At 41.4% G+C, this 26168-nt stretch overlaps 2 protein-coding genes across 3 annotated transcripts in view; both read left to right on the top strand.

Annotated features, from left to right (window-relative positions):
* Window positions 1–12240, top strand: part of ITFG1 (integrin alpha FG-GAP repeat containing 1) — a 111569-nt gene extending 99329 nt beyond the window's left edge. The window contains exons 15-18 of the mRNA XM_080936985.1: window positions 3759–3883; window positions 4436–4518; window positions 7400–7517; window positions 10967–12240. Of these exons, the coding sequence (XP_080793111.1) occupies window positions 3759–3883; window positions 4436–4518; window positions 7400–7517; window positions 10967–11026 (386 nt within the window). The 3' untranslated portion in view covers window positions 11027–12240. The remainder of the gene's footprint in view (window positions 1–3758; window positions 3884–4435; window positions 4519–7399; window positions 7518–10966) is intronic.
* Window positions 12241–23713: 11473 nt separating this feature from the next.
* The window catches only part of NETO2 (neuropilin and tolloid like 2), a gene marked incomplete at both ends in the record, with an annotated part of 60582 nt that continues 58127 nt past the window's right edge, over window positions 23714–26168 (top strand). For both annotated transcript variants that reach the window (XM_080937205.1, XM_080937204.1), the window contains one exon: window positions 23714–23747. In XM_080937205.1, coding sequence (XP_080793331.1) covers window positions 23714–23747 — 34 coding nt within the window. The remainder of the gene's footprint in view (window positions 23748–26168) is intronic.

The raw sequence follows: 26168 nt of genomic DNA, 5'->3' as shown, positions 1-26168 counted from the left end.
TGATTGAAACTCACGGGTGCTAGTTTACATGTAGTCTGTATTCTGATGTCTCTTAGATACTGGTACCATGATGACAGTGTCAACTTCAATGGTGAGTTACAATCTGAGGTGGTAAGGGCTGGCCTATGTCATTGGCACCACACATAACTCGCATATTCTTTTCTATGTCACTGTAGTCAACAAGGATTACTAACTGTTCTTACTACCTATGAATATGAAAAGAAATCTTGAACTAAATTTTGTGGAAATAAACACATTTTTAATATCATTATTAAGCCAATACAAAACTGTTCACATAATGAGATTTAGATGTTCTTTCTGAGAAATCAGTGACTCTACTAGATTGTATGAGTAGTTTCACTGGAAAAAAATAAAAGGATCATGGAATTAAAAGTTGGTTATTTGAAAAGTTCGATAAACCTGACCATTGTTTAACTAGACTAAATAAGCAAAATGCAGAGAATAAAGCCAAGCGTGGGGTCATCACCTGTAGCTCCTGCTACTCAAGAAAACAGCTTGAGGTCAGCCTGGACAATTCGGTAAGACCTTGTCTCAAAAAAAAAAAAAAAAAAAAAAAAAACAAAACAGGATGGAAAAGGAGAGAGAGGAAGAATAAGGAAAAGTAGGTGAGGGAAAGAAGCAAAGAAATAAGATGGGAATGAACACAGGCTTTCCCAGGCGTTCATAGAAACGAATTACAGCTAAAGAATACTATTAAAAACTGCCACAGGACAGTTCATGGAAATACACAATACCCAAAGTGATAGCTCTTGTTTGGATCTGGAATATCTTCCAGAGGCTCATACGTTAAACTTGATCTTCACCCCATGGGGTTATTTGGAAATGTTAGGGTTTTTTTTAGAACTGGGCCTTGGTGGGAGTTCTAGAACACTGTAGGGCAAGTCCTCAGAGAGAATGAATGTGGATCCAGGTCTCTCCCTCTAGTCCTTTCCATTCCCTATGATACACCTCATTGATAGACTGACTTGCCAAAGGCCCAACGGCGGGTATGCGAGACAACTGGGGAACTAGGGTCTCCAAAACTGTGAGCTGAAATAAGTCTTTTGTCATTCAACTTGATTATCTAATGTGTTTCTTATCATATTGGGAAAGCAATTCGTGATTCAAAAACAAAATAGGCATTTTCAGATGTTGTGTTGTATATCTGTAATCCTAGCATTTAGGAAGCTGTACTAATTCAAAACCAGCCTGGGATATATACATTGTGAGACCATTGTTCCAAACAACTTCACTTTAATCCCAGCATTTAGGAACTAAGGAGGTGGATCTCTGAGTCTGAGGCCAGCCTGATATACAGAGAGTTCTAGGACAGCCAGATCTACATAGAAAACCTTTTCTTTAAAAAGGGAGGGGAAGAAGAGGGGAAATAGATAATTCTCGATAATACAAGTTAAGAGATTGAATGAGTAATAAAAAAATTCCCTTCACAATAAATATATACTAATAAGCAATAAAGATATAAGCAAGTCCCAAATAACTATTCAATTGTAAATTTGACTATTTAAATAAAAATGAGTACCACTCCTACTCAAGCAACCTAATATATTCTATAAGTTCCAGCATAAGATACCACAAAGGTATAGTAGAAACCAAGTTTTGTTGACACTTCAGAAAAAATACTAGCAAGTCAACTCCAACAGCTTACAAGGACTTACCGAATGACCAAATATGATATGTCAAGAATGCAAACACTGGGGCTGGAGAGATGGCTCAATGGTTAAGAGCACTGACTGCTCTTCCAGAGGTCCTGAGTTCAATTGCCAGCAACCACATGGTGGCTCACAACCATCTGCAATGGGATCTGATGCCCTTTTCTGGTGTGTGTAAAGACAGCTATGTTGTACTCATATGAATAAATAAATCTTTTTTTAAAAGAATGCAAACACTGTTTAATATAAGAAAATAAATGTCAATGTAGTAAAGAGTAAGAGAATATGACATTTCATACAAGAGAATGAGAGTTTCACCTTCATGTAATCCCAGCCTATGAATGGAAAAGCCTACATTACTTATTATTGATGTGACAAAATACCAAACAAGCAGCAACATAAGGGGAGGCTGATCCTGGCTTAAGGCTGGAGTGTGTCCAGGTGCATTGTGATAAGAAAGGCATCTCTCAGCCGTGCTGGGGAGAGCGTGAGAGCATTGTGCCGAATCGGGCAGGGAGAACGTCTACTGATGTTCTCCAGCTATAGGAGATTGTTTGCTCACATGCTGGTTGGGTCTTCTGTCAGTTAAACTTCTCAGAAAACACCACCCCAGACACACCAGAGGTGTATAGAAGACTCTTCTGGGTTTATCCTTAAGGGCATTTCCAGAGATCTGACTACAAGGGAAGACATATCCTGACTGTGGCAGCACTCTTTTCCTGAACTGAGTAAAGGGGAAAAGGAGAAAGCCATCTGAGCAGTAGTGTCTCTTCTCTGCTGACAGGATGATGTAGCCAGCTACATCATCCCCACGCCATGACGGACTGCCCTGCAGCTGTGAGCCAGCATATACACTTCTTTCCTTAGGTCATTCTCCCACAGCAAAGGCAGTACCAAATTCAGTCACCAAACAAACAGCAGAACAGCAAAAATAACTAATCTTGAGGCAGAGAACATGCTAAATGATTCACGGCTGTCATGTTACCTAAAAAGTCCATTTTCATCAAAATGTACAGGTCATCTAGAGAAACAGAAATATACCGTTTATACATACCAAAAAGGAAAATGTGCCAAGGGGTCAGATAGAGACTGTAAATCAGCCATCTCTGTATTCACAATCTTAAAAGAAACTAAGGTTGATACTTGGACACCTCCCTTATCCCAGTTCTCTGTCTCGTCCTGCAGATGCTCCCTACCTCCCCATCCCCATCAGGTGAAAATTTCCATCCTCATGGCCATTTCTTCTATCCTTCCTCACACCTGTTCCTGATCCCCGCCATTCCCTTCCCCATCCCCTCCCAGAGCCCTCCCTCCCTCTGCCTCTTATGACTATTTTATTCCCCCTACTAAGTGAAATCCAAGCATCCTTGCATGCACCTTCTTGTTTAGCTTTGTGTCACATTGGTACAGTAGACAGTTTCTTGAAGAGAACACCAGTGGCCCGGGCTCTAAGATCAACAATTGAGAAATGGTACCTCATGAGACTACAAAGCTTCTCTAAGGCAAAGGACACTGTCAACAGGACAAAACAGATAAAACAACTCTTAAGAGATACTGCTTCCAGCCAGTAAGATAGTGACTGCAAGTGTTCACTAGGATGTGGGAACTTTGAACCTTCATATAATTCCTTGCATGAGTATGAAATGGGACAGGTATATACTACATTGAATGGATACATCAAAATTTAACTACATATTATTGGGTATGATGTGGCATTTCAATACATGTATATAATGTAATGGCGATATTGGAGTAACTGGCATATCTAACACCTCAAACATCTCCAATGTCTTCATATTGGTAGAGCAGACAGAAGGCAAATAAGAGAGAGATATTGCCTTCAGCTACAAGTGTAGCATTTGCTGACAAGAAGGCCAGCCTTGGCTCAAACAATTTCATTATACATTATAAGTAGTGGATATGGGAATTGTATCACAAAACATTTTTAATCATTAATCATTAGTATTAATTAACTTAATGTTCATCTCATATTTTATACCTGGATTTAACAGCTTAGAATTTTAAGATTTGATAAATGCAATGTTTCCAAAGGTGTGTTTGTTTGTTTGTTTGTTTTCATAAATCTAGCTGGACAGCTCAGCCAGTCAGCACACTTAGCTCTTCAGCTGCCTTACAACGTACTTGGTTTAGGCCGAAGTGCCAATTTCCTGGATCATCTTTTTGTTGGTATTCCCCGACCATCTGGAGAGAAGGCAAGTAAACATTTAGTTTATTTACAGTCTGTTTTAGCACCACTTAAACATGGAAGTCTAGTCATTTGAATACAGTTGAATTTGAATTCAGATATTTAAGAAAGTAGCCTTTAAATACTTAAATAATCTAAAAACTGATTCACAGTGATCTGTCTAAGCTTATTTTAGAGTGTACCATGATTTGATATTATGTAGCTTTCCATTTTTTCATGACTTCTTATCTTTTTAACCTGCTGTCTCTTTATACTTTTATCACTTGCAGCGTAAGTACTATCTGGTAACATAAAAGTAGTATCATTGTGCTTACACAAATTCCTGACTTGGATTTTAGCTCCAATCAGCATTTACACATACCAATTTGAATAATGCCTGCTAAAACTGTCCAATAAGTATTCGTTGAGTGAGTGGATTTATAACAAACAAATATCATACTCGATTCCTTGGGTTTCAGAGTCACAAAATACTTGAGGGTTTGTTATTTTTTTGTATTTAAACTAATAATTGGGGGTTTATATGCATTATCTGTGAAGTGTTCTTAAATTCTCTTTTCAGTCTATAAGGAAACAAGAGTGGACAGCTATCATTCCAAATTCCCAGCTGATTGTCATTCCATATCCTCATAATGTCCCTCGAAGGTAATGTGCTTCCTTGATTGAACTCAATTTGGTAGATACCCAGGGGCATGTTTTGATAAAATTTCATTATTTATTGCCGACCCTTAATTAAATTAAGTGCCCAACACTTAATTTACCTAGTCAATTTTAAATTATTAAATATACCTACCTGATGTTTCATAAGGAATCAATTCATTCCTATCTGGACACAAAGAAGCTTAATTGTAATTTGTACATATTGTATATGTTTAATTTTCATTAGTTATAAATAAAATTGTTTTGCAGTGCTAGGAATTGAATCCATTGCCTTCTGCATGTCAAGCAAGTGTTCCAGCAGTGAGCTCCTCTCCTAGCTGCAGCCTGTTTTATTAAAACTGTGCATGGGCTGCATTCAGTAGTGCTCTAGCACCAGTGCATGCCATTGCATGAGCTGACTGGGTCTGCATTTTTCTCTCTGTGTTCCATAAACTCATTAAAGGCTGGGGATGGCTCAGTGGTTAGAGCACTGACTGCTCTTCCAGAGGTCCTGAGTTCAAATCCCAGCAACCACATGGTGACTCACAACCATCTGTAATGAGAACTGATGCCCTCTAGTGGTGTGTCTGAAGACAGCTACAGTGTACTCACATTAAATAAATAAGTAAATCTTTTTTAAAGTCATATTAAAATGTGTTATTGTGAGAGAATCTACCCCAGGAAAACTACTAAATGCCATAGACCAGGCTTACCCACCCTGCTAGACAACTAACTGGCCAACACAACACTGTACGTGTAAGATAACATTATTAAAACAGTTACTCGCCTGGTAGAGGGCTGGGCTGGACTTTGCTTTGTTTGTGCGATAGTCTCACCAAACTGTCTAAGCTCCAGCAAACCTCTCCCTTCAGCCTCCTGAGTACCTGGAACTACCATGCCTGGCCCTATTTAGGTGGTTGGTTAGTTTACTTTGGTTTTTAATGATGTAGTGTTATATATTTGTAGCTTTTTCCAAATTAAGTTGACAGCAAACTATAAAATCTGAATGAGGAGCAGAAAACTATACAACAGAAAATGTAGCACTGACAGGCTCGTTTATGCTCACTACCGTGGACACAGAACAGTGCATAACAAGGAGGAAGAGAAAGAAAACAGGCAGAATGGACAATTCCATATATATATATCTTATTTAAAAGAAGTTATCTGTATGTATATGTTTATATATGCATATCTCTTGACAGAATGCACATGAAATCTTTGAGTAGGCAACTAAAGATTGATGCTGTATTTTCTTTTAACCAAAATGACAAATATCTTGAGCTTTGAAAAAAATCTGTTTTAAAAATAGAACTAAAAAGATTTGAGGGGAGAAAAAGTTTTATGGGCTAAAAAGTTGGATCCATGATAAAGAGCAGTTGCTGCTCTTGCAGAGGACACGAGTTCATTTCCCAGCACCCACATCCCACATCAGGTGACTCTCACCTACCTGTAATTCCAGCCCCAGGGAATCTGAGTGTCTCTTTGGACCTCCATAGGCATCCATATGTACAAGTATGTGCATCACACACACACAAACACACACACACACACACACACAGAGAGAGAGAGAGAGAGAGAGAGAGAGAGAGAGAGCGAAACAGAGACAGAATAGACAGAAATAAAATTTTCTAATGGTTTATTAAAAACTGGTTTTCTTCTGAACAAAGTGGGTCACACCTGTGTCCTCAACCTCAGTACCAGGACGCTGAAGCCGAATGATGACAACCTCAAGGGTACGTCAGGCTTTTGTATAGGAAGACCCTATGTCAAAAAAATAATTTGTTTTCTATTGCAACTTACTTAACAATACTCATTTTCTTAAGGATTATTCTTCTGAATTTCTGAAAATGTTCTGCCATAGCCTTCTTCCATAATCAGAATATTTTTCATGTTTCTTTTACTCTTTACAAAGAAATGTCCTTTCCAAATTTATGTACATAATAAAAACCTAATTGATTTTTGTTTGAGTTATATTCTGAGATTTAGTGACTAAGGACTAACTTATGGATCAATACATTTTAATTAGTCAAAATAAATCAACAGCTACTTGCTGTTCATTAGAATACTCTTACCCTTATTAATCTTTGGAAATGAGAACACAGTCATTTCCTGTTTCCAGGTAGAACATGAAGCTATGTGTGCATAACTGGCCACAGAGTTAATAATACAAACCCCAAGTTTAGGCTTCCCAGTGTTTACAGGTGCTGTACTGCATGTGTGTTTTGAAAGAGAAGACCTAATTATGCTAGTGACATTGTCTGTACATTGACATTAACAGAGGCTAAGTGACTTTTAGTTACTGTAGTAATTTAAAACATCCACCATTACACAAAATAGTGCAAGTTTTACACAGCTATCAAAAAACACCCACTCAGACATATGGTTGCTTTATGTGTACTGCATGTATTGGTAGGGGTGACATAGGTTTAGTGAAATCATGTGACTTACAGAGCCTTTAGAGTTGAAAGTTTCAAATTCAACCGATCAGTTTTTTTTTCAAAAGACATCTTTGATTGTCCAAAGTACTGTTGGTAAGTTTACTAAATTCCAGAGATCAAACTCAAATATAAATGTATATTAAATATCAACAATTCTACTTCAGAGAGACATAGGTATCCTTCACTTGTAAAGTGCTAGCCCTGCACACAATGAGGCTTTGGGTTTAATCCCCAAAACCATCCATGGAAAAGAAAATTCTAGTTCCACTTTAAGAAAATGGTGAACACTTTAGGATCATCAATATTCTTCAAGTTATCTAAATTAATTGTTTTTGATAGATGAATGAATGATTTAACGAATGAACTTTTATAAGCTGCTTTGCTCGCTGATCTCAATTTACTCTTGTTATTATGTTAAAATTTACAATTTTAATTTTTTTAATCCATAGCTGGAGTGCCAAACTGTACCTGACACCAAGTAATATTGTCCTGCTGACTGCGGTGGCCCTCACTGGTGTCTGCATTTTCATCCTGGCAATAATCGCCATTTTACATTGGCAGGAAAAGGTTTGTTTACGATGTAAACTAGTCTGTTTATTATGACAGTGTTTTACTCTTCAAATCGGAAAAGCTGGGATATAGCTCATTGGTCAAGGGCACAGGTTCATTCCGTAGCTCCACACAAAGAAGAAAGTAATGTCAAACCCTTAGCCAGTAGGCTCCAGCCATGCCCTCCAAAGGCTTCTCTGTTCCAAAGGAGAGGTTCCCGCCCCCCCCCACCCCCCACCAGACTGTCATGCCTACCAGAATCATGTTTTGCTAACTAAATTTACTATTTTATCTTAGCTGTTCTTTTGACTTATGAGAAGGAGAACATGTTGATTATTCTGATAAATATATTAATTTGTCACTTAGGAGATTAATCTACCAAAAATAATAACCAAAGATTATATATTGAGTTACCTTCAAGATTGTTTGGTGGCTGTGTTCCTCTAAAAGCAACATATTCTCAAATACTCTTTATCTCTTGACCTGTGAAAGGAAACTAAGTTCTTCATTCTATCACTAGGTCTGCTATGGTATAAACATGGGTTGCACCAGCTATGAGGCAGCGGCTAATCCTGACTGCTGACCCTTTATACACTATCCCTTGTGGCTCTGGTTCCTCTATTTCTTCTCAATCTCTCAGCTCTGCTAGCTGCTGCTATTTTCCATTCTCCCCATGCAAGTTTTCTACATCGTCTGCCAAAGACCCTCTCCTTCTATACTTCCCTGAAAATTTCATCTAAAACAACTACTATTCTTTTAAAAAGTTTTCTCTTCACCTCTCTCAATGTTTCTTTCTCCATTGCCAGTTGCTCGAATGATTTCTACCAAGATTGCTTAGCTCAAAGCCAATATTCTTAAGCTCTCTCCCCTTTCCTATTCACCTTCAATATGATTCAGCCACCTTATTGATTCTTACCTTCCTGAGAATCTCTGTAGCTGACCCCACATCTGCCTCTCTACTGCTACTTCTTTACCTCAGTCCTTAGACCCTGGGTTGTCTTCTGGCTTCAGCTTCTCCCCTTTCTACAGCACTAGACCCATTACAGTCCTTGAATTTACCCTTGTGTCACTGTCGCTATCTGGTTCACTTCAGATGACAGTCCACTGTCTAAACGCGTACATGTTCCTTACCCAGGCCCACAGACCCTTCCATATCATATCACTCCACAGTGGGCTTTCTTGTCTTTGTGAGACATTTTCCTTCATATGTTCCACCTCCTTTCACACTCACCAGGCTTCCACGCCAGGGGCCAGCCCCAGCAGCTGACAGAGTTGCCAAGAGGCGATAAGGAGTCAGCAAGGAGAGAGCGGATTGGGTGTGGTAGTCAGGGGGATCTTGTAGATCTAATTGACTAGCAATCTGGTTGCTTCTTTCTTTTTACAGAATTCACAGAACAAAGACAGACTAATGATTATCCGAGAAGTACAAATTACATCATTTTGTCTCTGGACATGTGTTTGATTCATTACATGTCCAGGTTTACAAGTTCAGTCACAGTTAGAACAAATACAAATAGAACAGATTTCATTTTTATTTTCAGGCCTATAACTCCAGTTCAGAAAATGAAAAGAATGTCTCTGCCACTGCAAGTGTGACAGCTTATTTCTAAGCTGGCAGTGTCTGCAGTTTTAAAATGCTACAGACCAACAGAAACTATCTGAAGTGGTCTTTCTATGAATAGCAAACCTTTTTTTCATCTACACTACTTAGTAGGAGACGTTATTTTAGTAAATTTATCTTGGGTACTGAGTTCTGTTTCTTCAGGGGTTACCCTGTTTGATCCCCTATCTTTAACTACATTTTCACAGAGCTCTAAGCATATTGGGGGGGAAAAGACCTTGAGATCTGTTACCAATTCTCCTGGCAACTTGGAGTTGTCAGCTGTCTCTAATTTTACCCTGTTCCAATTATACTGTTTGAGTCCACGTAGGGGCACAGGATACCCCAAGAAGAACCCTAGAGTCATGGCCTCACAAAGAAATGTCTAGTGTCTTTATGCTTAATCGGTGCTTTTCACAATCTCCGGGACACAAGGAAAGTTCCAACAAGGCCAGACAAAGTTGTTTCCCTAAAAGCAGAAGAGATAGCAAGTTTAGGACATTCCTAAAAAGACTCACACATAATTGTCTCAGAAAAAGACATAAAATGAATCACAATGCAGAAACTACCCAAGAATGTAACACTCAGAGACCAAAACTTAAAAGTGAGAAGCAGGAGGACAGTGAGTGTGAGAGACAGGAGGACAGTGAGTGTGAGAGGCAGGAGGACAGTGAGTGTGAGAGGCAGGAGGACAGTGAGTGTGAGAGGCAGGAGGATAGTGAGTGTGAGAGGCAGGACAGTGAGTGTGAGAGGCAGGAGGACAGTAAGTGTGAGAGGCAATACAGTGAGTGTGAGAGACAGGAGGACAGTGAGTGTGAGAGACAGGACAGTGAGTGTGAGAGGCAGGGGGACAGTGAGCGTGAGAGACAGGACAGTGAGTGTGAGAGGCAGGATGGTGAGTGTGAGAGGCAGGAAGACAGTGTGAAAGACAGGACAGTGAGTGTGAGAGGCAGGAAGACAGTGAGTGGAGAGACAGGACAGTGAGTGTGAGAGGCAGGGGGACAGTGACTGTGAGAGGCAGGAGGATAGTGAGTGTGAGAGACAGGAGGACAGTGAGTGTGAGAGGCAGAAGGACACTGAGTGTGAGAGGCAGGAGGACAGTGAGTGTGAGAGACAGGACAGTGAGTGTGAGAGACAGGACAGTGAGTGTGAGAGGCAGGATAGTGAGTGTGAGAGGCAGGATAGTGAGTGTGAGAGGCAGGGGGACAGTGATTACAGCATTGGGCTCAGCTGTGCTGGCTTCATGACTTCACTGTTTCCTGTGGATGTGGCTGGGCCACTTTCTCATGCTAAAACTACCATCTTGATAAAAATGCCTCTGTCCATTTTTATAAGTAGTATTTTCAAAGCTTACTCTTCTCTCACTCAAACCCAAAAGCAATCTCTCAAAAGTAGCATAATTAGGAGCAATCCTAATGTATGTTTTGGTTTTTTAATCCTTTCTAGGTTTTAAAGTTCTTAAAGAACAAAATATTTTTTAAATCACTCTATTCTTCTAGGAGAAACAGTCAATATATAAATATATCCTAAATCAAAAGGTAAACTGAAAAATAATCATCCTGATATAGTTAGTTTAGATGGTTTGTTAACATCAGTACAATAGGGATTCTGTTCTTCTGGCATCTAATGTTTACTCTCACTATCAAATAAACTATAGATGATGATAATGAAAGAAAGTGTGTGCAAAACATTTCTTCCTGATTTTTAAGTTCAATTAATACATCCTTAATTTTAGAACAGCTACTAGATCTATAAAACATTTTATGATATTACTACACTGTAAATATCAAGCCTCTGTGTATTAAGCTGGTCTCAGAAATGAACCGTTACTCTCTTAGCACTGACCTGCTCTCAAACTCTCTTTCAGAAAGCCGATGACAGAGAGAAGCGACAGGAAGCACATCGGTTTCACTTCGATGCCATGTGACTTGCTTTAAGTAGTACATCCTGGAAATCACTTGATTAGTGATATACTGAATTTTGACTCCTAGTAAGGAAATGATGGATTTGAGATATCTATAAATTATGCCTTCCTTGTCAATTATTGGAAAATACTGAAATAAATAAGATCTGTTTTAAGCACTTTGTATATAATAACGTAGGCTCTGTATTCAGTAGTACTGAATATTTTTGTTCCTTTGTGGAATGTGTCGCATGTGTTCTGGTATTTGTGTTTACAATGTTGTTGAATTATGATGGTGGAAGAGCATGTAAATAAAAATTATTTAAATGACCTGTGGTCAGGACATTGTTCTGCCTTGCTTTTTATCTTAAAAATGCATACTTTCACAAATATGTGGCAGATAAAGTCATTCAACTAACATTCCTCACTGCACATCAGAGCTCTCATGAATGGCACAGAATGAGACTAATTGGCCAGGCTTTGGAATCACAGGAGGACAGACTGCCTCAGATGCCTGGTTCTGCAAGTTAGTTATCTGAACCTGGCGACTGCTGAGCCTCTCTGCAAGCTTCAGTTTGTTTCTACGATGAGGCTCATCCGCTGTTCACTTGAGTCAACATGAACATGCATTGTATGGTGTGCATGATGTGCTCAGCTCAACATGCGTTCTGTGGAGTACATGTGCTGTGCTTAGTGCCTGTGCACACAAAGTGCTCGTCAAACAGCAGCTGTCATTCTTGCCATTGCAGGGGATTTTACTCTACTGTGTAAGATGGTTCGTTATCGTACATATAAGGACATACTCTGAGGAAAACTTAAATTACTGGTGGTACATATCTGATATAATTAACTTGTTTGACTAGCTGTAATACTATCCAAGAGTAAATGTAGCCTAAAACCGGGTACTTGAATACTAATCCTTGTACAGCAGTGTAAATCATTTGGTCTCTTGAAAGAAAGCTGACGGGCTGACGCTGGAGTACAGACTGCCGTCACAGCTCTGCTCTCAATAGACGGACCGTCTGTCTCGGTTCTGCTCAGACCGCAGGTTTCATACTATGAACTTTACATTGCCAAAATTTACTGTAAAATTATTTAACTCTAGAGTTGAGGAGAGAGGTATCAAATGATTATCAGTACTAACAATACTCTGATTACTAAGACATGCTGTGGCTGAAAAATATAAAAATCCCTCTGGGACAGTTTCCTTTGCTTTATTGTCCTCCCTGCCATTCACTGACGGGCGTGTGTCACTTTTATTTCTATCCAAGCATGTGAATATATTGTCTTAATAAATAATCCTTGCTGAATGAAAACACTGGCAAGTAACTGAATAATTATTTGGGGGCTCTAGAGGATGGCAGGTGTAAGCCCTGTGGGTGAGAGCTGAGACGGCAGGCCGGCCTCTTCCCTCTGGGTTGCTGACAGGACTCAAGTGTACCAAATGCATCAGCCCTGACCTTGACAAAGATAATTATGTTTCATATCTGGCAGTTGGTAAAACATGACTTCTAAAACTTAAGTCAGAGCCTATATGGAATAGTGTCATAGATAATGATTAGTGACAATTAAAATATATTTGGTGACAATATTTCTGTATTACCAAACTCAACTTTTACATCATTTACTGGATATAGCAGGTTTTTTTTTTTTTTTTTAAAGTGTCACTACACTGAGCTGCAACAGGTTTTGTGTTGGTTTTACATGTCCGGTTGTAGTGAGCAAACATAACTAGCATCAGAGCCCACCCTCATTTAATGACTTTAGTTAGTCACGTCTTGTCAAGCTCTGGTTTCTCCATCAGTGAAACAAGGATAATGAAAATACTGTTGTTAGAGCCCGCCCCCCCTCCCGTTAAGGTCATACTCCACCATGTCTGGACAGCTCTCCAAGCTCAGCACTAAATGGAGAACTACCCTCCTTGTGGGGCGTCCCTTTCTCTACCTGACCTTGGTTGGAGAATGACCCCGTGCAGAGCTCTCTGCAAGTGCTCTGTGGCTCAGCACACAAGCCCTGCTCTAGCTTATTGCCCACATGATAATTAGGTGCTGCGTTAGGACCAATCAGCCCTCCCACCCATACTCCTTAGAGTCATATACCCTCCCCTCGAGCAATAAAGCACACTTATCTCACTGAAGCTGTCTTGGAAGTCTTCTCCCTCTGCCCTCTTGGGCCAGTGGCCAGCAATCCCTCAGCAGAAGGGAAACTCACATCTGGCACCTGAAAGGGAACCCTGGAACATGCAGAGTTTGTGAGCATCCCCCTGGAGGTTAAGGCATTTTGGCCTAACCATCCCACCAGAGGATTGATTCTTGCCTTTCTTTGTTTTACTTTCAGTTCGCACCTTTGCATAGAGTCCGGATACGGTTTGTGGAACTAAAGTCTCTCAGTCAAGGCAACTCCCCAAGATTGGTCAAAGGTCCCCCTACCCTCTTCTCAGACCCAACAGCCCAGCTGGGTGTAGGCAGTAATCTCTGCATCGCTCATTTGAACAAAAAAAAAAAGGTCACAGAGCTACCAGTTAGAAGTCTTAGGGACAGTTGCTACTCGCTTAGATCTGGGGGCAGGCTTGTGATCATTGGAGTGAATTCAATTCAAAATTGCCTCAGAACACTGACCACTGTCAACACTTCACTGTTTTCTATAATGGAGAACTCGGCACTGCATTAGAGGGATTTCCAAATTCATTCCCTTAGCGCCTTACTTAATCAAGAGGACTTAACTCTCCCAAAAGGAGGGCCTAGAATTCTGGAATGAGTTACTTCAATTTGACCATGGGTCCTGAAAGGCAGACATTTCTGACCATGATACCTGGACCCATGTTACCTACCTGGTTCATAAAAAGGAAGTCCAGAAAGGATATCTTTTGCCCCTCTCTTTCCTCCCTGTGACAGCTGTCATTAAGAAATGTATAGGGAAACCCCCCAAGTGTAAGGATGACCCATTAGAAGAAAAAATACAGAAGGATAAAGGGTAAGACTCAGATGAAGAAGACCCTGAGGATTATCCAGTGACTGATTTAGCTGCTCTAGAAAAAGCAAGTGATTTAATTAGGCAGAAATTACTACCTAACCCACAACACCCCTCTCCCCTTTATTCCCTCTTCCACCCTTTATGAGCCCTGATTATAAGGCTTAAAGAACAATGACCCAGAAGTTAAGACCAAGGCTCCTAGAAACACCCAGATGAGCCCTCCCCAACCCTCAAGGCCACTATCTCTACAGCAGTACCCTCAACACGCGTGTGCACACACACAAAACCATTGGCCAATAACAGTCCATGAAGCCAAGTCCACAAGGCCAAAGGGAGCAAACAGACATTGCATGTGGGTACATACAGTGAGGACACATGACTCAGCACCAAGTCCCACTGCAGCTTCCCTCCCATAAGATAACTGAGCACTTGGTCATGACCAATCAGCCCTCTCCACCCACACCCCTAAGAGCCCATATGTCCCCTACCGCTGGGACAATAAAGTAGAGCTGTCTCACTGAAATTGTCTTCAGAAGTCCTTCTGCCACAGTCTCGGCCATCTGAACCCTGCTTACCGCCTCTGCCTCCCTCACTCTCAGGTCCCCTGAGGAGAACAAGACCCACGGCCTGCCATGGAGAACATTTTCTAGAGCCAAAGATTAGCAGTGTACACAGAAGGCACTGGGTACGTGTAGCTCCTTCCCTTCCGGCTCCTGGTAACCAGTCATTACTTCCTGCTAGTCTCGGTACTGATTTTATTTCAGTGCTCCTCCACTTTAAGGAATACAACTGACGAAGATTTACAGTGAGGCTGCATAGATGACTCAGTAGTTAAGAGCACTAGCTGCTCTTCCAGAAACCCAGGTTCAATTCCCAGTACACACACGGTGGCTCACACCATCTGTAATTCCATTACAGGGGATTCTATTCTGACCGCAGGCCCCAGGTACAAATTGCATAGACATATATGTGACAAAACTTTCATACACATAAGAGACTTAACAGTTACTTGGAAAATACTGTAAACACACTGCCAACGAACTGTTGATTTGGATTAGCCCCTCACATTTCCTCTCATTCTTACAAATACCTAAATATTACTTCAATGGAAATTCAAAAGTTAAATTATGTTTCAGAGACCTTGGCGGTCAAACAGTCCTTATAAATGACTTGCACGCTGGGTGTCCACCTTCCTGGTTATTTTTAAGCTTGACAAACTACCACCCCAAATGGTAAGGAATGAAGCTGGGACAGACTGGAAATGGAGATACGGTGTGCTCTACACAGGCACTCCAGGAGAAGGCCTCCTCTCTTGACCTGTCCACACAACGATAGAGCCCGAACTTCATACCCAAAAGTAATTAGATCAAAAGCCTCTATCAAAATGAGAAGAGCAACGAAACAATATGGACCATCGTGAACTGAAAAAGATAGCACAATAAAATGTACACATTTTAGAAAATGTTTTAAAGGAATAATTTTATACCCGTGAACTTAGAAAGTTAAAATTGATTCTTAGGAAAATATCACCAAAATGGACTCCAAAAGAAAAATATGGAATTCTAGTTAATTCTATGATAGCTAACAGGAGAAACAAATTTATAAAAAGTAAGTAAAAAGAATAATGAAATATACAAGACAGGAGACTAGAAGAGGAAGACCAGCAAGAACCAGGCAAATGGACTGAGGGAGCACAGTGGGGTGAGGAGGTACTGAATAAGGACAAAGTATAATCACTCACACACACACACACACACACACACACACACACACACACACACGGTGGGTGGGGGGAGAGAAATGCCATAATGAAATCCAGTATTTTGTATTTTGCTGCCTTGAAAATAAGATTTTAAAAACACAGGACTTATTTTGAGGTCGGAAAGTACCAGCATTCTGCTCTCAGCCTCATCCAAGATTATTGGTCCCTTTCTGGCTGTTTACAGGGTAGAGATCAGGAGGCTCAGTAAGAGGCTACTGGCAGTGAGTGGTTGCTGTGGGAAGGATGACATTCTCTTCAGGGTTTAGCCACTATTAACTTTCTGTAAATAATCCTCACCATGCGGATATATCCAACCCTAATTTAAAATGTGCTACCAATAAAGGACAAATACATGTAAACGGAAGGGGCCCTAATGGGAAGAGGAAAGAGATCAGTGGAATTGGGAGGGGAGTAAGATCAGAATACATCATGTTCACATATTAAACTGTCAAATCTTAAGTGTGCATGGGCTAAATATATAAAGTAAAAACTGGCAGGCCTAGAAGAAAAAATATGAATATACCATACCATTTAAATTAATAACATCAACGTTTCAGTAGTTACTGATTTTAAAAAGTTGAACAATGTGAAATATGAAATCTGTGTTGTGAAGATGACTCCAGTGGGGCTTCCCACCCAAGCCTGGAAACCAGAGAGCAACCCAGAGAGCTAACCTCACAAAGTTGTCCTCTGGTTTCCACATGTGCACCATGGTACTTGCACACATCACACACACATACTACACACACACAAAAATAACTTTTTTTAAAAATCAACCTAAACTAATAGATATTTATATAATATTCTACACACAAAAACAGGAAATGTGATTAAAACACAAATCAAAGAAATACAAAGTCGACTCATTTTTTTAAGTCAATAAATTGGGAACTATGGTCAAGCAAGTGAGGGAAGCAGGTGAATTACCACAATAGCGAGGGAAGAGAGGCCATCACTGCTAGTTCTATAGTAAAGGAGTAAGGACGGAGTCCGAGGAACACACCTATGCCAGGCACCAGTAACTTAACGTAGCTCACCTGTTCTTTGAAAGATAACAAGTTATTAAGTCATCCAAAAGAAATCAATACTTTGTAACTGTGGTTCTAGGTTTAAAAGAAAGAAAACTTTACAAAGCAAACTAAGGGAGAATTATCTCAATGGTAGACATTTAAGGAAGAAACACTATTTTATACATTCCTTTCAAAGAAAGAGGAAAAAAAGAAATATTGGGATCTCCTTATATGAAGCCATTAGTAGTACAAGAAAACAAAATTTCAGGTTATTATCCCTCATCACACAGACATATACACACAAAAAATTCCAATAAGTAATAGAAAACAGCATCTAGAAATAGACTAAAAGATGGGTCAAAGCCCAAGGTCTCATGCTATAAATGCAAGAGTGAGTCAGTATTTAAAAAACAACAGCATTGATTCCTCACACAAACAAACATTTTTTAAATTTTTTTAAAGATTATTTGTATGTATGAGTACAGTGTTTCTGTCTTCAGACACACTAGAAGAGGACATCAGATCCCATTACAGATAGTTTGTGAGCCACCATGTGGTTGCTGGGAACTGAACTCAGGACCTCTAGAAGAGCAGTCAGTGCTCTTAACCATTGAGCCATCTCTCCAGCCCTAAAATTCTTTCAATGAATAAAACCATTCCTAATTTTTATAATAATCTAAAATTTTTCTTTTGAATAAAGACATGCATTTAAAAATCTCCAGCTAAAACTGTAAGAAAGGATGATCTCCTCCCACTAAGATTAGAAACAAAGTAAGGATGCCTCTTCGTCATTTTTAAAATAATACTGCAAGTCTAGACCAGTGTTAATAAGCTAGGGTTGGAGGGACTCACACAAGTTGTGATGTAATTATGTTCCATTGTAAAAATGTCACGATTGGTATGTAGTTCAGTAGTAGGGTATTTGCCTAGCATGTGTGAGGTCTTCAGTTTGATCTTAGATGTGCACAAACAGTCCTTTATCATCATGGCAGGCAGAATGGCGGCAAGCAGACAGACATGGCACTGAAGAAAGAGCTAAGAATTCTACATCTTGATCTGAAGGCAGCCAGGACTCATGTCTCCTTCCACACTGGGCAAAACTTGAGCATAGACACCTCAAAGTCCAGCCCCACCGTGACGCTCTTCCTCTAACAAGGCCACACCTCCTAATAGTGACACTTCCCATGGGCCAAGTGTATTCAAACCACCACAGCATTGATTAATGTATTGGAATGCACTAACATCAATAACTTCCATTCATCATAAAAAAGATGAAGACACAAAATGAAGACATTCAGTGCATCAGCTAGCTGGTAACCAAGATATACAAACTGGATCAGGATGTTTTAAGTATATAAAAATTAAAAAAATAAAAAACCTTGAGCAAAAGATTTATGGTCTTAGAGTGACAAGAGTCAAATGCTGCCGTAGCTCTAGAGTGGAATCTTATACTCCCTGAGGGCGTGGTCAGTCATATAAGCACTGTGTAAACAAGGGATGCTGTTGCCTTTGTTAAGTGTCCTGTAACTCTAACCAGATGAACCCTAAGGCACACAACACCCTTCCTTGCCCTGCCCCCTGCAGTTTAGGGCACTGAACCCAAATATTCCAAGCAAATGGAATAACAATGGAGCTACAGTCAGAGCCCTAAATATGTCATAGTATTTTCTCAAGGTTCTTCCTTTAGATAAATATATCTAGAAATGAATTTCACTATAAATCCTGTTATATATTTTACAGCACAAAATATTTCATAAATGTGGGTTAATAACTTTATATACCTTCCATAATGCACAGTGAGCTGCAGAATTCACTAATATATAGTTATCTTATTAAATAATATACACATTTCCACAAGTACAGATATTCATTCACAGTTCATCGAGTCCTTAAACTGAATTTCCAAAAAAATTACTATTGCCTACCAAATACTTGGGAGTTGGAGAGATAGCTCAGCGGTTACAAGTACTTACTGTTCTTTCAGGGTACCCAGGTTTGTTTCCAAACATCTTTCATTGGCTCATATGTTTCCATAACTCCAGTTCCAGAGGATCCAGAGGATGCCCTCTTCTGGCTCCCCAGGGTACCAGGCACACATGTGGTACATGTACTGACATGCACACAAAAGACCTTAACCCATGAAAATAAATGTATCTTTTTAAAGTTATGTTTTTAGGATTGAATATGGTGCACTGATACTGTGTTTTCCTGGCATGAATGTGCCCTGGGTTTATCCCCACTATAGAAACTGCCGGGAGCCAATAGAGAAGAAAAAAGAAAGAAAAGAAAATGCTTAAAGCCAGGTATGGTAGTGTATGCCTATAAGCCCAGCACTCAGAAGGGAAGCTGAGTCAGAAGGAATACTGCAAGTTTGAGGCTAGCCTGGGCAACACCGTGAGTTCTAGATTCCATCCGAGGCAACTTAAGACTGTCTCGGAATTTTTTTTTGTTTTATTTTAATGCTATAATTACAAAACTGAGAGTGTGGTTTAGATGTAGAACCCTTGCCTGGCATGCTCAGAGACCTGGATTCAATTCCCAGAACCACAAAAAAAGGGGAAAATGGGGGAGGGGAGAGGAGAGAAGAGAAAAGGAGGACAGAAAACAGAAAAAGTGGGGGAGGAGAGAAGAGAAAAGAAAGGCAGAAAACAGAAAAAGGAGGGGGGACAACATAGTTTCATATTACCTGGATAAGCAAGCATTTATGTTGGCTAACAACTGTTAGCTTTAAATAGGAAGTAAACCGAAATTTCAAGATAGGATTTTAGCTTTAAAGAGAAGGATACCATGGAGTTAGCAATTTTATTCTAATGACTATAACTCGTCTTTCTTAGTCTTTCATAAAGTGAAAGTAATTGGTGACCAGAAATCTTCCTGACAATTTGAAATTTTCCTGATAAAGTAACAGAAAAGAAATACTATTGTAGTAGGAAATAGTTCTTAAAAGCTTTTCCTAATTTGTAATTTTATTAAGCAAAAATTTGTAAACAAGTTTTACTGATAATGTTACCAAAAAAAGTACTTTTGTTTCCCTAGCTGGTCTTTGGTGCCATTGACAGATTCCTGTATTGAATGATCTGAAGTGTATGCCACCAAATGGGAAATTTGTATTTTAGAACCGTAACATCTCCTGTGGCTGTATTTGAGGACAGGGACTCTAAAGAGCTACTTATTATTAAATAAGATCATATAGTTGGTCCCTTAACTAATCAACTGGTGCCCCTATAAGCAGAGGAAGAGACGGGAAGAATATAGAACAAAACCTCACGTGGAGGGTGAGCAGTGGTCTTGGAGGCAGGAGCGTGCCCATGATAGAAGCCAAGTCTGTGGGCATCTTTCTTGCAGCCTTCCAGCCTCCCTGACAACCATGGCACAGGATCTTAGATACCCAAAGCACTTTAAAACATTCGTAATTCTCCCATTTTCTTCCCTAAACCTCCCCGTATAGCTATATAACGGTCGAGGTCTTCTCTCAGTGAGATACATAATTTTGGTTTTTCACTAAATTATATCATTTCTACAGCCACACTTGCACACTATGGCAGGGCAGTTTTAGACACATCTATTATTAATACAAATAGACTTTCTGTACATCAGAGTTTGGTAAGTTACGAACCCCTTTGCCTTTCCTAGTTGTGTCTCTGTATTAGTCAGCTTGGCTGCCACAAAATACTGTCCACTGAGTGTCTTTAACAGTGGCCTGCATCCTCTCACAGAGCTGGAGGCAGGAGTCCCATATCAAAGCACCGGCCAGTTCAGCTTACAAGGGTTCTCTTTCTGTCTCGTCCTCGAACGGCCTTTCCTTGGTGACAGGGTGATGAGAACAAGCTTTCTTCCTTTTTTCAGGGACACTCACTCGACCAGTTCCGAGTCCGGCTTTACAGCCACAATCAACCCTCAGTTTCCATCGAGTTCCCCATCACAAAACATATCCACACTCAGGTTGGGGTTGTAGCTTGTGCGTTTTAGGAAGCACGGGCATTCCTTCACTAACCATCTCTAGCCACAGCAACCTGCCTTTATCTGTCAATAAACTGTTAGAGCTCCCAAACTACACACAAAGAAACCACAAAATCCACTAAGTATACAAACGTTCAGATAAAATACTGCAGCTTCCATCGCAGTCCTCCTGCCTCCGCCTCCCAAGGGGCTGGGTTTATAGGCATGTTCCAACATGCCTGTTAATTTTTAACAATTAGTAAGGCAGTCATAACGTTAGTAAGTCAATGGCATATCCCTGTTTTGTTTTGTTGGGGTTTTTTGTTGTTGTTGCTGTTGGTGTTTTTGGCTTTGGGTGGGTTTTTTTTGTTTGTTTGTTTGTTTGTTTGTTGTTTTGAAGGTCTTTGTAGCCTTGGCTGGCCTGAAACTCACTATGTATAGACCAGGCTGACCTGAACTCACAGAAATCCACCTGCCTCTGCTGATATTAAAGGTGTGTCCCACCAAGCACAGCCTAGACAACACTATTAAAATGTTACATGTGACTTGATGAGAGAAAACCAATCTGAACGTCAGGAATGATCCTGTGAGCATCTACATAGACTGTGTATGTGTCTGAGACTACAGTGACGCTACAGAAACAAAGTCCTCAGGTGACGTGGGAGCAGACCGGCTGCTACTGGCTCTTCTTCCCAGAGAGTAATTCAGTACAGAGAAGGCAAGGTGCTCTCCTTTTGATTTAGCTAACATATGGCAACAAGCTAGTCTCGCTCTGATCTGTGCTCTACTCTATTCCTTGAAAAACTTACAAGACATCTCAAATCAGGTGTCAAGTTTCTTTCAACATGATGCCATAGCATAAACTCCAAAGCTAAGTGAGTACCAGGCATCTACTATTTGAATTACCATGGTTTCTATCCCTTTTTACCCTCAACTCAGCCACCAGACTAGTCTTCACAGAACTCCGTGAGTCCACTGATAAAAATGATTGACCTGGCCTAGGAATCAAACTATAAACTCCCATGCCTAACATTCAAGCAAGTCTAGTGAACCCTCTGGATCCTGGTGATTCAGCATCCAAGGGTTCAACCAATAATGGAACAAGCAACCTTCCCTAAGTATCTGTATTGAATATGTGCAGATTTTCTCCTTACCACACTCCCCAACTAATACTGTATGATTAATATTTACATTGGGCTCAGTATTGTAGTTAATCTAGAGGTTATTGAAAGCCTAAAGGAGGATTGAATAGCTTACAGGCTCTCAATTTCTTATGAAGGACTTGACATGTGCCAACCAGGGTAAGAGATAGATCCTCAAAAACCAGTGGAGAGATGAGTGCATCTCCACATTCAAAGTCCACATTATCTTTAATCTTTAGCTTCTGATTAATAACACTTGTCCCCAATTCAGTGCTCACGCTTGCTCCTTACCTGATACTTGACAACTGTGTCTACATTCCTCCTCATCACCTATCCAAACCTTTCCCATCCACTTTCTCCCCTTTTTCATGGAGCATTCTCTGATGACATCATACAGGCTGACTTTGTTTTCCTCAGTCAACAACTATGTATTGTTGATCCAGAAACTCAAAGGGCTTCCCAATTTCTTTACCCACTATTGCCCAGGACTTAGACTGAATTATTACTTGCTGTCCCATTTATTATCATTTTATTTGTAGGAAAGCTTCTAAAATGCCTTATTCATTGCTTCTTGGGTGCAATTTTAATTTAACTGCAGGTGGTCACCTTAGAAACCCCAAATCACATATCATTCATAACCACTGAAGCACATAGCAAAGGGCTAAACAACTTTATGCTAATTGATGTTAATTCCTTTATTTATAAACGTGTGAATTACTTATACTTCTGTGCCTTTCTTGGAACGATCCAAGAAAAGAAAGAACGTGACACCCTTGGAATATTTTGTTCAGTTGCTGGACATTCTAACTTAGCTATAATTTGCTAGTTAAACATTTGTATATCAGATCAATTACAGTAGGACCTTAATACTGGTAGTCCTCCCAACACACCAGTCGTTGTTCTTTCTATGTACATAACTCAAACCAATAAATACACGAAGTGTGAAAGAAAGACTGTAGCCCGCCTGCATTCAAGTCGTTTCTATTTTAATAGGATGGAGGTTAGGGAGCTCTGCCAGCAAGGCAATTTCAAAGCACAAGTGCTGGAGGAAAACGGGATAATGCACAAACTATTCCGCTGTTAAGACACGTGGAACGCCTCTCCAGTGGCGCTCAGCAGGCCAGCTGCATGGCTGTGGTGTGGGGTGGCCTTGCGGAGACCCACCCTGTGGGTTCAGTCGCGCCTCCTGTCTTTGCATCCAGGACAAAGTTTCACTTCGCTGGCTGGAGCTTCCAGCCCACTGTGGCGGGAACTACAAGTGACACTGACTCCTCAAGCAGCGCTGTGCCTGGCAACTGTCGGGGAAGGGTCAGTGAGTGCAACAGCCCTTGCTGCTGGCCCGGTGAACTCACCCCGGCACGTCCAGGGCCCCCCGCGGGGGTCTCCCCTCCACAGAGATCAGCAAGGCTGAGCAGACGTTTTCAAGCACCCGAGCGTGAGGTCCTCTGAGAGGGGGACCGGAAAGACAGGACCGGGGACCCCCCCCCCCCCGAGGCTTCGAGAAGACACCGGCAGGGAGGGGTCCGCCGCGCGCGAGGCCGGGGAGACCAGTGGCGGGCGGGGCACGCGGGTGGGCGGGGCTGCGCGTGCGCAGTGGCCCCGCGGCCGGCACGCGGCGCTGCGCTCGCTGCTTAAATGAGCCGGGGCTCCCGGCGCGCGCCACTTCAAGGGAGCCCGCCGCGGGAGCGGCCACCGCCGGCTTTCCTCAGCTCGCCGGTAGCCGGCGGCCGTCGGGGACCCGGCAGGGCGGGCTGAGGCGCTGCGCCCGCTGCAGGGAAGCGGCGGCGGCCGGCGATGGGGACCGAGTGGAGCTCCGGTGCCGGGCCGTGACCGCCGCGCCGCCGCCGCCGCCTCAGGCGCTCTCGGAGCGCCGACGCTGAGGAACATGGCCCTGGAGCAGCTCTGCGCGGTCCTCAAAGGTAAGCGCGGGTGCGGACAGCGCCCCCTTGCGGACCAGGCCGCGTCCCGCTCCGCCGCCGCCTTCGCGCCCTTTGTCTGGTCCAGGCCGCCCGCCGCCGCCGCGAGCTCGCTCTAAAGGGAGCGGAGGCCGGGGGACGCGGGCGACTCTGCGCCTCGCGAAGTGCGCGAAGCGAAGGCCGGTGGCCCCCGGTTGCCACCGCGGAAAGTGATTGCACACAGACCGCAAAAGCCCCAACTCCGACGCGCCGCAGCGGCTTCCGAGAAGCCCCGCGACGCCCGCGCCTCCCCCGGGTCCCACCTGCTGCGGCCGGGAGGCTGCGGCACCACTGCGGGCTCCGGGCTCCGGGCTGCGCGGCCGCCCTGCCCGCGCCCCGCGCCCCGCGCCCCGCGCCGCCTTCCCGGGATGGCCGAGTCTTGCTGCCTTGTGGTCCTGTGCGGAGGATGCACCGGTCGGCAGCGGCCGGCGAGCGGACAGCACCGAGCTCCTAAAGCCACTCAGAGGCGACCTCTCCGCGGAGGTGCAGTTTCAGATAAATATTTCTAGATGGTTTACACAGAGAAGCAAAGTTTATTCCAGAACTCGTCCTGGATGGATCCTTTTATAAACCTCAGGAAAAAGCACCGCCATTCAGTAAATGACTTCCTTTTCTCCTAATGATTTAATTGCAAATGAATAATATCTGAATGGGTTTTTTTAAACCTCTTATATTGAGAGAGACGGTAAGACAGTGTTAATACCGGCACTTAGAGTTTCTTGCACTGAATCTTAATATTTACACAATTACAAATGTTGGTGTTTTCCTGGTACGTGTTAACACCTTATTTATTTTCAAATTTGTTTTATTAGGAAGTTCAGTAGAACTTTTCGTCGTTTTTGAACTAATAATGACGTTTAAGACGAACTTCATAATTGGACAAATACTGATAAATTACTAATTGACTTTACAGCCATTTAATTTAAATATTTACATACCCAACTATATGTATAGCAATACTTGTATGTTCAAATTGTGCCAAAATAACCAATAGCCTTCTAGCCAGTGAATATTTCAGTTAATCCATAAATTCTTAATAATTCCTTTATTATATAAAAACAAATCTAAAATTCTGTAGCTACTTGTAACTCCTGATTTATGTAGTTATTCCCTTGAAAATTAACATCGTGTTTCAATCTTTAATAATAAATGAACCACATGCACAAACGGTTTTCTGCTGCTTAGAGGAATTTTCTTCATTCTAATTATGAACCCACCTTAGTAGGGTTGCCGTCATCATAATTGATAGGTCCATATGAGAATAGCCCCCTGCAACAATCACACAGCTTTACCTGCAGAACTCAAGAAACTGAGCTGGATAGGGCAATCTCTATAGGTACTCAAGGAATTGCAGCGCTGCTGCCTGTGCCTTTTCAGTGGGTACACACTGCCCTCTCTGGCCAACGGGGATTATTGCGCCTCTACAGAAAAGATTCTGTGATGACGACTGAACTCCAGTGAAAACAGTGTAGTATCTGGCTTTTATTATTATTTTCAAATATTATTCAGCCTGAACTATTCTTAAATGCTGACGTATTTTTACAGCTCAAGATAAATTGTCCTCTTCCTAGCAAGCTCACATTACAGTCTATTTTTAATTCGACTATACTGTGCTTTGTAAGCATTGGAACTTGATCTAGAAAGACTACAAGGAAAAAAAAATTGAACCTGAGAATGAAATCTGGAAGCTGGAAGAAAAAGGGATAGCCTGGGTTTTACTGCACATGTTGAATCATTTGCTTTTCAAATCAAATGCATATATTTCCCATATAAAATAATATTATTTAAAATGTACCTTAAGACAACTATTCTTTTTCTGTTCTATTCATTTGTGTCCTGAGGCATGAAAAAGCATCCTTCAAGTGTCTATTAAGTAAAATTTTCCACATCATTTAACACTTGTATAATTATAGATGCTTCTTACTCAAGTCCTTGTTTTGAAATATAATGGTCAGTTTCCCATTAAATACCAGAAATGACTGTGAGGTTTTGAGTGGAAAATCATTTTTTTAATTACAGTGTGTGTGTGTATGTGTGTGTGTGTGTGAATGTGAATGTGTGTGTGTGTGTGTGTGTGTGTGTGTGAATATGTGTGTATGTGCAACAGCATACATGTGGAGGTCAAAACATGGGAAATTGGTCTTGAGGATTGAACTCAAATTGTCTGGCTTGACAGCAAACATATTTATCAACTAAGACATCTTGCCAGCCTCTAATTTTACTTTTTAAAGATGCAGCTATTTGTCTACTTTGCAGCAATTAGGACAAATGCATCATTGTGTTAGGTTACTTAAGCCTTTCTAATATTAATGAAAGTGTAGACCTCACTTCTGCTATCACCACTCCAGCTAGCTATTACAGAATTTGAGTCAAGCTTCTGTCTAT

The sequence above is a fragment of the Micromys minutus genome (assembly GCF_963924665.1).
Source record: "Micromys minutus genome assembly, chromosome: 24".
Taxonomy (NCBI): Eukaryota; Metazoa; Chordata; class Mammalia; order Rodentia; family Muridae; genus Micromys; species Micromys minutus.
The sequence above is the reverse complement of the archived record's forward strand: the minus strand, read 5'-3'. Positions and strand labels throughout refer to the sequence as shown.